Source organism: Sprattus sprattus, assembly GCF_963457725.1.
Source record: "Sprattus sprattus genome assembly, chromosome: 13".
Lineage (NCBI taxonomy): Eukaryota > Metazoa > Chordata > Actinopteri > Clupeiformes > Clupeidae > Sprattus > Sprattus sprattus.
In genome coordinates this window covers 26,122,538-26,132,537 of record NC_137911.1, presented here as the reverse complement: position 1 = coordinate 26,132,537, position 10,000 = coordinate 26,122,538, and the positions used below count along the sequence as shown (strand labels likewise).

At 49.7% G+C, this 10,000-nt stretch overlaps 1 protein-coding gene across 1 annotated transcript in view; it reads left to right on the top strand.

Annotated features, from left to right (window-relative positions):
* ttc7b (tetratricopeptide repeat domain 7B) overlaps positions 1 to 10,000 on the top strand; it is a gene marked incomplete at its 3' end in the record, with an annotated part of 52,558 nt that overhangs the window by 16,232 nt on the left and 26,326 nt on the right. Inside the window, exons 6-13 of the mRNA XM_080850257.1 lie at positions 2,014 to 2,092; positions 2,341 to 2,513; positions 2,874 to 2,937; positions 3,092 to 3,229; positions 8,427 to 8,510; positions 9,066 to 9,170; positions 9,553 to 9,670; positions 9,970 to 10,000. The exon at positions 9,970 to 10,000 is cut by the window's right edge and continues 27 nt beyond it. Of these exons, the coding sequence (XP_080706383.1) occupies positions 2,014 to 2,092; positions 2,341 to 2,513; positions 2,874 to 2,937; positions 3,092 to 3,229; positions 8,427 to 8,510; positions 9,066 to 9,170; positions 9,553 to 9,670; positions 9,970 to 10,000 (792 nt within the window). The remainder of the gene's footprint in view (positions 1 to 2,013; positions 2,093 to 2,340; positions 2,514 to 2,873; positions 2,938 to 3,091; positions 3,230 to 8,426; positions 8,511 to 9,065; positions 9,171 to 9,552; positions 9,671 to 9,969) is intronic.

Below are 10,000 nucleotides of genomic sequence, written 5' to 3'. Positions count from 1 at the left end.
CTCCATCTCTCCTTCCCTGAGTGAAATGCCTTTGCCGTGTTGCTTCAGTGGCGGTCTCCTGTTGTGTCATTAAGACCAGAGCAGTGAAACTAACACAAGCCCTCTGATGTTTCAGACTCCCCACTGACGCATCAAACACTTTTGATGATCACTGACCCAGTGCTCACAAGTGTGTGTGTGTGTGTGTGTGTGTGTGTGTGTGTGTGTGTGTGTGTGTGGGTGTGTGTGTGTGCTTGTGTGTGGGTTTGTGTGTGTGCGTGTGTGTGTGTGTGTGTGTGTGTGTGTGTGTGTGTGTGTGTGTGTGTGTGTGCTTGTATGTGTGTGTGTGTGCTTGTATGTGTGGGTGTGTATGTGTGTGTGTGTGTGTGTGTGTGCGTGTGTGTGTGTGTTTCTTCATAACAATCATGACTTTCTCATCATTGCACCATTCTCTCTGATACTCCCAGCCTTCGTGTGTATGCTGATCACCAGTACGTATGATCCAGTCCTCACCTCCCAGTAGATGTGTGTGTGTGTGTGTGTGTGTGTGTGTGTGTCCCAGAACTAGCCCCCTGTTGAAGAGATCCCCTGATCCCTAACTCCTGCTCTGAAGACCTCTGAACTGGCAATAACTTACTAGCGTATTACCGCGCAGCCCACAGAGAGGAAGCTAGTTAGCTATCGCCAGAACAGGAGTTTTTCAGATCAGTAGGGGACCAGTATGAGTATGACACAGAACTGTAGTTAGCACATAGCTTCAGCTGCTCCCCTCGATTCAGTATCTTTATGTGAAAACAGCCTGTAGCACGCTAGACCCAGGGAACAAGTTAGCTTCATGAGGTAGCAGTGACCTGTAGCGTGCTAGACCCAGTGAACATGTTAGCTTCATATGAAAACAGTGACCTGTAGTACGCTAGACCCAGTGCACATGTTAGCTTCATGCGGTAACAGTGACCTGTAGCACGCTAGACCCAGTAAACATGTTAGCTTCATGTGGTAGCAGTGACCTTTAGCACGCTAGACCCAGTGAACATGTTAGCTTTATGTGGTAACAGTGACCTGTAGCACGCTAGACCCAAGAAACATGTTAGCTTCATGTGGTAGCAGTGACCTGTAGCACGCTATACCCAGTGAACATGTTAGCTTCATGTGGTAGCAGTGACCTGTAGCGTGCTAGACCCAGTGAACATGTTAGCTTCATATGAAAACAGTGACCTGTAGTACGCTAGACCCAGTGAACATGTTAGCTTCATGTGGTAGCAGTGACCTGTAGCGTGCTAGACCCAGTGAACATGTTAGCTTCATGTGGTAGCAGTGACTTGTGGCGCACTAGACCCAGTGAACATGTTAGCTTCATGTGGTAGCAGTGACCTTTAGCACGCTAGACCCAGTAAACATGTTAGCTTCATGTGGTAGCAGTGACCTGTAGCGTGCTAGAACCAGTTAACATGTTAGCTGGCATCTACAGCAAGAAGGCTTCAGGTAAGTCAATCAGTGAATCATCAGTGACTTTCTCCAGAGTCAGTTGTGTCAGTTTTGAGGGAAGCACATCTCACCTCTTGGATGACGGCGCCCAATAATATAGACAGCAACAGGGACAAGGAATACTTCACGTATGAACATATTTCCCCCCAAAGTTTATCATTAGTTTTTCAAGACCAAGAGGAGAGCTACTTACTCCAGGGCAGTGTACCGTGAGGGTAGCTCCCAAGTGACTTGATCTGAACAGCGGTGCAGATGGGATTTTTGAACTGGGGGGGACGCTAACGTCACCTTATCAGCTGTACAGAGTAATTAACTGATGATTGACGCCTTATGTATGGAGAGTGGTGGGGACAGATCGGGGTCACTATGAATCTGGGGGGGACATGTCCCCCCCGTCCCCAGTGCTATCTGCGCCCCTGGATCTGAACCAATATGGAGAAGTAAAAGAGAGAAGAGGATTTTAATTGCTGGGCTTTTGGTTAACCGTGTCCTTAAGGCAGCACACTCTCATGAAAATAAACTTCTCTTGTCTTCCTCCCGTCGCTATAGAAACCTCACCCGGGGTGTGGGGCGCTTCCGGGAGATTCTGCGGGCTGTGGAGACCAGGACGACCCAGAACCTACGAATGGTAGGTGGTCCTGAATAGTGTGTGTGTGTGTGTTTTTCCATGTAGACCATAGCTTGTCAGCTGAATAGTGTATGTGTGTTGTGTGTGTGTGTGTGTGTTTCCGTGTAGACCATAGCACGTCAGCTGGCTGAGATCCTGAATAGTGTGTGTGTGTGTGTGTGTGTTTCCATGTAGAACATAGCACGTCAGCTGGCTGAGATCCTGAATAGTGTGTGTGTGTGTGTGTGTGTGTGTGTGTTTCCGTGTAGACCATAGCACGTCAGCTGGCTGAGATCCTACTGAGGGGCATGTGTGACCAGAGCTACTGGAGCCCGCTGGAGGACCCCCCCCACCAGTCCCCCCTGGACGACCCCCTCAAGACCACCTCACACACCAAGGACTACGCCCTCAGCCGCCGGCCGCGCATCTACTCTGGAGACAAGTACGCCACCGCTAAGTGCGTGTGTGTGTGTGTGTGTGTGTGTGTGTGTGTGTGTGTGTGTGTGTGTGTGTGTGTGTGTGTGTGTGTGTGTGTGTGTGTGTGTGTGTGTCAGTGTGTCAGTGTGTGTGTGTGTGTTTGAGAGAGAGTGTGTGTGTGTGTTTTGAGAGAGAGAGTGTGTGTGTGTGTGTGTTCCAATTTACAGTGACTTGAAATTGTGCTTTCTTCTCCTTCGGCCCCTTCTCCTCCTCTTTCTTCTGCTTCCTCCTGTTCCTCTTCCTCCTCCCTCTCACTTTCTCTCTCCCTCTCTCTTCCTCCTCCCTCTCTCTTTCTCCCTCCCTCGTTCTTTCTCTCTCTCCATAGCCTCTTCTGCCCCCAGGAGAACACAGAGGAGGCATTGCTTCTGTTGTTGATCAGTGAGTCTATGGTAAGACTGCGTTTACATTTGGAATGCGGACACGCGCTACTTTCAATGTGTTGAGGATACATCTGCATGCAGTTTAAGCAAAAACATTGATGGGCACGCAGTACATACTAACATGTGTGTGTGTGTGTGTGTGTGTGTGTGTGTGTGTTTGTAGGCGAACAGGGATGCGGTGCTTAGCCGAATCCCGGAGCACAACGCCGACCGCATCATCAGCCTGCAGAGCGCCTCCGTGGTGTACGACCTGCTTACCATCGCCCTGGGCCGCCGCGGACAGTACGAGATGCTCTCTGAGGTAAGCCCCTTGGGACGTCCCAAACGGAGCGCTTACCCTCTATATATACCCTCTCCACCTCTCGTGTGCCACCTATATATATGTGCTTACCCTATCTACCCTCCTCTGTGCCACCTATATATATATGCTTACCCTATCTACCCTCCTCTGTGCCACCTATATATATGTGCTTACCCTATCTACCCTCCTCTGTGCCACCTATATATATGTGCTTACCCTATCTACCCTCCTCTGTGCCACCTATATATATGTGCTTACCCTATCTACCCTCCTCTGTGCCACCTATATATATGTGCTTACCCTCTCCACCTCTCGTGTGCCACCTATATATATATGTGCTTACCCTATCTACCCTCCTCTGTGCCACCTATATATATATGCTTACCCTCTCCACCTCTCGTGTGCCACCTATATATATATGTGCTTACCCTATCTACCCTCCTCTGTGCCACCTATATATATGTGCTTACCCTATCTACCCTCCTCTGTGCCACCTATATATATGTGCTTACCCTATCTACCCTCCTCTGTGCCACCTATATATATATGTGCTTACCCTATCTACCCTCCTCTGTGCCACCTATATATATATGTGCTTACCCTATCTACCCTCCTCTGTGCCACCTATATATATATGTGCTTACCCTATCTACCCTCCTCTGTGCCACCTATATATATGTGCTTACCCTATCTACCCTCCTCTGTGCCACCTATATATATATGCTTACCCTATCTACCCTCCTCTGTGCCACCTATATATATGTGCTTACCCTATCTACCCTCCTCTGTGCCACCTATATATATGTGCTTACCCTATCTACCCTCCTCTGTGCCACCTATATATATATGCTTACCCTCTCCACCTATTGTGTGCCACCTATATATATGTGTGCTTACCCTATCTACCCTCCTCTGTGCCACCTATATATATGTGCTTACCCTATCTACCCTCCTCTGTGCCACCTATATATATATGCTTACCCTCTCCACCTATTGTGTGCCACCTATATATATGTGTGCTTACCCTATCTACCCTCCTCTGTGCCACCTATATATATATGCTTACCCTCTCCACCTTTTGTGAGCCACCTATATATATATATATATGTCCAGTATGTATACAGGGCTTTCAGAAAAAGCCTTCTGCATATCAAAGGTTGCTAAGATCTGCAGGCCACCAGTTCATGATGTGTTTTGATCAGTGCAGAAGCAGTGCTTTGTGTGTGTGTGAATGTGTTTTGTTTGTGTTCTGTGAGTATGTGTATGTTTGTTGTGCGTGCGTGTGTGTGTGTGTGTGTGTGTGTGTGTGAGAGAGTATTTGTGTTTGGTATGTGTGTGCATATGTATGTTTGTTGTGCATGTGTGTGTGAGGGAGCATTTGTGTTTGGTGTGTGTGTGTATGGGTATGTTTATTGTCCAAATGTGTGTGAGAGTTTTTGTGTTTGGTGTGTGTGTGTATGGGTATGTTTATTGTCCATATGTGTGTGAGAGTATTTGTGTTTGGTGTGTGTGTGCAGTGTTTGTATGTTTGCATGACTGTTTGGGTGTGTTCCAAGGCTTTAGAGTTGATGTTTGTTTACATATGGAAGGGCATCAGAATCAGCATTCCTGGCGGCGTCAGGTTGCCCCTGCCCTTTGAAACTCAATGCCAGTGTAACTCAGTCCCAGCCCCAGACGTGCCGCCTCTCTTAAGCGTGTTTGGGCTGCTGCTGCTGATGATGATGATGATGATGATGAGGATGGCGGTAGTGGTGGCAGGTGTGGTGCTGATGCTCTCTGCTGTGTATCACTCTTCATCTACGACACCTCCTGTTTTCCTGACACCTCCTTCCACCATCTGTTTGCATCTGTGTGTGTGTGTGTGTGTGTGTGTGTGTGCATTTTTTTTAACCTTTCTACCGCTTTCTAACCTCTAACTGGCAAACTCATAATGTGTTTCTGCACACGTATCCTTGTGTGTGTGTGTTTTTGTGTGTGTGTATCCCTCCTGTGTGTGTGTGTGTATGTGGTCATTTTGTGTGTGTGTGTGTGTGTATACCCTCCTGTGTGTGTGTGTGAATGTGTTCATTTTGTGTGTGTTTGTGTGTATTCTCTCCTGTGTGTGTATTCTCTCCTGTGTGTGTGTGTGTGTGTGTGTGTGTGTGTGTGGTGTGTGTGTGTGTGTGTGTGTGTGTGTGTGTGTGTGTGTGTGTGTGTGTATGTGTATGTGAATTATTTCCTGTGTGTGTGTGCATTCTCTCCTGTGTGTATGTGTGTGTGTGTGTGTGTGTGTGTGTGGTGTGTGTGTGTGTGTGTGTGTGTGTGTGTGTGTGTGTGTGTGTGTGTATGTGTATGTGAATTATTTCCTGTGTGTGTGTGCATTCTCTCCTGTGTGTGTGTGTGTATGTGTGTATTCTCTCGTGTGTGTGTGTGTGTGTGTGTGTCTGTATGCGTATATTCTTTCCTGTGTGTGTGTGTATGTGTGTATCCTCTCCTCTGTATGTGTGTGTGTGTGTGTGTGTGTGTGTGTGTGTGTTAGACAACTCCAGCACCTCCCTCCAGCTCTTGTGCATGCTCTGCAGCAGCCTTTTGATCTGTTTGATTATGATGCCAGTGCCGTGCTGCTCCACCACCCAGTGCAATTAAACGCTCCCTGCTAAGCTCTGTGTGTGTGTGTGTGTGTGTGTGTGTGTGTGTGTGTGTGTGCATGCACGTGTGGGGTTGTGTGAGTGTGTGATTGTGTGCGCGTGGGTGTGTGTGTGTCTGTGTGTGTGTGTGTGCATGCGCGTGCACACACTTACTTGCATGTGTGTGCTCAGACATGGTTAGTTCTTGGCAGAAAATATTATCCCTCACTCCCACCTTCACCTCCACCCCCGCTCCTCCTCCTCCTCCTCCACCCAAAGCTGTCCCCTGGCCCCCATGCGTAGCTGGCAGCACCTCCTCCTCCTCCTCCTCCACCCCCGCTCCTCCTCCTCCTCCTCCTCCTCCACCCAAAGCTGTCCCCAGGCCCCCATGCGTAGCTGGCAGCACCTCCTCCTCCTCCTCCTCCTCCTCCACCCAAAGCTGTCCCCAGGCCCCCATGCGTAGCTGGCAGCCATGGGCTGGGCCTCCCCTGCGGCAGCGTGAGGAGGCAGGAGAGATTTACTCGGCCCTGGGAGAGGAGGCAAATGAAAGCCCTTCCTCACCACCTGTCAGGCTGGGGTTTCTCTCCTCTCCGCTGCCTCTCTCTCTCTTCTCTGTGTGCTGCCTCTCTCTCTCTCTCTCTCTCTCTCTCTTCTCTGTGTGCTGCCTCTCTCTCTCTCTCTCTCTCTCTCTCTTCTCTGTGTGCTGCCTCTCGCTCTCTCTCTCTCTCTCTTCTCTGTGTGCTGCCTCTCGCTCTCTCTCTCTCTCTTCTCTGTGTGCTGCCTCTCTCTCCCTCTCTCTCTCTTCTCTGTGTGCTGCCTCTCTCTCTCCTCTCCGCTGCCTCTCTCTCCCTCTCTCTCTCTTCCCTGTGTGCTGCCTCTCTCTCTCTCTCTCTCTCTCTTCCCTGTGTGCTGCCTCTCTCTCTCTTCTCTGTGTGCTACCTCTCTCTCTTCTCTCCGCTGCCTCTCTCTCTCTCTCTTCTCTGTGTGCTACCTCTCTCTCTCTCTCTTCTCTGTGTGCTGCCTCTCTCTCTCCTCTCCGCTGCCTCTCTCTCCCTCTCTCTCTCTTCTCTGTGTGCTGCCTCTCTCTCCCTCTCTCTCTCTTCTCTGTGTGCTGCCTCTCTCTCTCCTCTCCGCTGCCTCTCTCTCCCTCTCTCTCTCTTCCCTGTGTGCTGCCTCTCTCTCTCTCTCTCTCTCTCTTCCCTGTGTGCTGCCTCTCTCTCTCTTCTCTGTGTGCTACCTCTCTCTCTTCTCTCCGCTGCCTCTCTCTCTCTCTCTTCTCTGTGTGCTACCTCTCGCTCTCCTCTCCGCTGCCTCTCTCTCTCTTCTCTGTGTGCTACCTCTCGCTCTCCTCTCCGCTGCCTCTCTCTCTCTCTCTTTTCTGTGTGCTACCTCTTGCTCCTCTTCTCTCCTCCTTTTCACTACCCATCGGTCTCCACTCTGCTTTATTCCTCCTCTCCTTCCCACTGCCCCGCCATCTCCTCTCCTCTTTTCTTCTCCTCTCCACTACCCATCCATCTCCTGTCTGCTTTATTCCTCCTCTCCTACCCACTACCCCGCCATCTCCTCTCCTCTTTTCTTCTCCTCTCCACTACCCATCCATCTCCTCTCCTCTTTTCTTCTCCTCTCCACTACCCATCCATCTCCTCTCCTCTTTTCTTCTCCTCTGCACTACCCATCCATCTCCTCTCTGCTTTATTCCTCCTCTCCTACCCACTACCCCGCCATCTCCTCTCCTCTTTTCTTCTCCTCTCCACTACCCATCCATCTCCTGTCTGCTTCACTCCTCCTCTTCTCTTCTCTCTGCTGCCTCTCTCTCTCTCTCTCTCTCTCTCTCCCTTCCTACAACAGGCCACTTGCAAGCAGCCCACGAACGTTGTTGGATCAATATTTTCTCTTTCGGCACACCCTTGTATTCTCTCTGTCCATCTCTCCGTCTCGCTCTCTCTCTCTTTTTCTATCTCATTCTCTCTCGCACTCTGTCTTCCCCCTCTCTTGTCTTGTCTCCCCCCCCCCCCCCTCCCTGTCCCCCCCCCCCCCGGCCCCCCCCAGAAGCGTACAGAATTGAATTATGTATACGTTCTTAATGCCCTTTGATTTGACATTATAGTTAAATAAAAGGCTTTTAAAAGTCAAGTATCCCTCTCTCTTTCCCTCCCTTCCTCCCCTCCCCCCCCCCCTCCCCCCCCTCCCCCCCCCCCCCCCCCCCCCCCCCCCCCCCCCCCCCCCCTGTCTCCTCTCTGGCTCTATCTCTGTCTCTCTGTCCCTCTCTGTCCCTCTCTCTCCCTCTCTCCCCCTGTCTCCTCCCTCTCTCCTCCCTCTCTCTATCTCTCTCTCTCTCTCTCTCTCTCTCTCTCTCTCTCTCTGTCCCCCTCTTTCTCTCTCTCTCTCTCTCCCTCTCTCCCTCTCCCCCCTCTCTCTCTCTATCTCCCCCCCCCTCGCTCTCTCTGTCTCTCTCTCTCTCTCTCTCTCTCTCTCTCTCTCCCCCCCTCCCTCCCTCCCTCTCTCCCCCCTCTCTCTCTCTCCCTCTCTCCCTCTCCCCCCTCTCTCTCTATCTCTCTCTCTCTCTCTCTCTCTCCCTCTCTCTCTCTCAGTGTTTGGAGAGGGCCATGAAGTTTGCCTTTGAGGAGTTCCACTTGTGGTATCAGCTGGCCCTCTCCCTGATGGCTGCTGGGAAGGTGAGCGCGTGGCTCTCGGCCCACCTGTTGTGGCCGCAACGGAGCCTGGGAGATTTATTATCTTAACCTTATTAGGGATTATTTATTTATTTATTTATATGCCTCCCTCTCTCTGCTTTTTGGATCATCAGAGCTGTAATTTGCAAAATGGAACAAATGTCAAATAAAGTCAAGTGTTACATAAATATATTGTATTTACGATAGAAGAGGGCTTTCATAATAACATCTGTTCATAGTGAACTCAGTTATAGGAAAAGGAAATCATTGAAAATGAAAACATTAATGGATATCAAAATGTAAGCACTGGATATAAAAGCATGCACCAGAGGCATGTAGTTCAGAGTATTAGTAGTTTTATAAACTCAATATTTCATAGACAGTGCTCTTTTGAATTGTCGTGAACCTTAAGGTGTGTGGGTGAGCAATAGAGAGAGCCCAACCCCATGCTGTACCTTAAGGTGTGTGTGTGTGTGTGTGTGTGTGTGTGTGTGTGTGTGTGTGTGGGTGTGTGTGTGTGTGTGTGTGTGTGTGGGTGTGAATCTGTCCTCACCTCAGTCGGCCCGAGCTGTGAAGGTGCTGAAGGAGTGCATCCGCCTCAGACCGGACGACCCCACCATACCCCTCCTGGCAGTCAAGCTGTGTATAGGAACACTGCACTGGGTAAGACATGTGTTATATCATTGAGAGGTGTGTGTGTGTGTGTGTGTGTGTGTGTATGTGTGTGTGTGTGTGTGTGTGTGTGTGTGAGGAGATACGGCACAAGCTGTGTATAGGAACACTGCACTGGGTAAGACATGTGCTATATCATTGCACTGTTCATGTGATTTTCATGCATAGTGTGCGGTGTTGAGGTGGATTGTGTGCACAGAGATAGATGTGTGCACAATGGTCTAGAGTCCAATGACTGTTGATAATATGAACCATGGTAGAGATGTCCCTGGTGATGGTATCAATTGTACAAACCGAGCTCAAAGTGATGTGATCCTCAAAATCCTCAAAGTAATTTTCGTGTGTGTGTGTGTGTGTGTGTGTGTGCTGGCAGCTGGATGAAGGTGAGCGCTTTGCCAAGTTGGTGGTAGACATGGGAGAGAAAGCTGCAGAGTTCCGAGCCAAAGGATTCCTGGCCCTTGGCCTGGTCTACAGCCTCAAGGCTACTGATGGTAAATACACACTCACACACACACACACACACACACACACACTCACACTCACACACACACACAGATACACACACAGACACACACACACAGACACACACACACACACACACACACACACACACACACACACACACACACACGACATGCAGATTTAGATGATATATAACAACATACACATATTCCTAAACTCAAGGACTCCAATCCTCTGTATTTCTATCCTGAATGTTGCTTCAGTATGTTTTGTAGAGCTTCTGTAGATGTGGTGTGTGATGTGTGATGTGTGTCTCTGTCTCCTTCAGCTTCCTTGCGGGGGATGCAGGAGGAGTATCA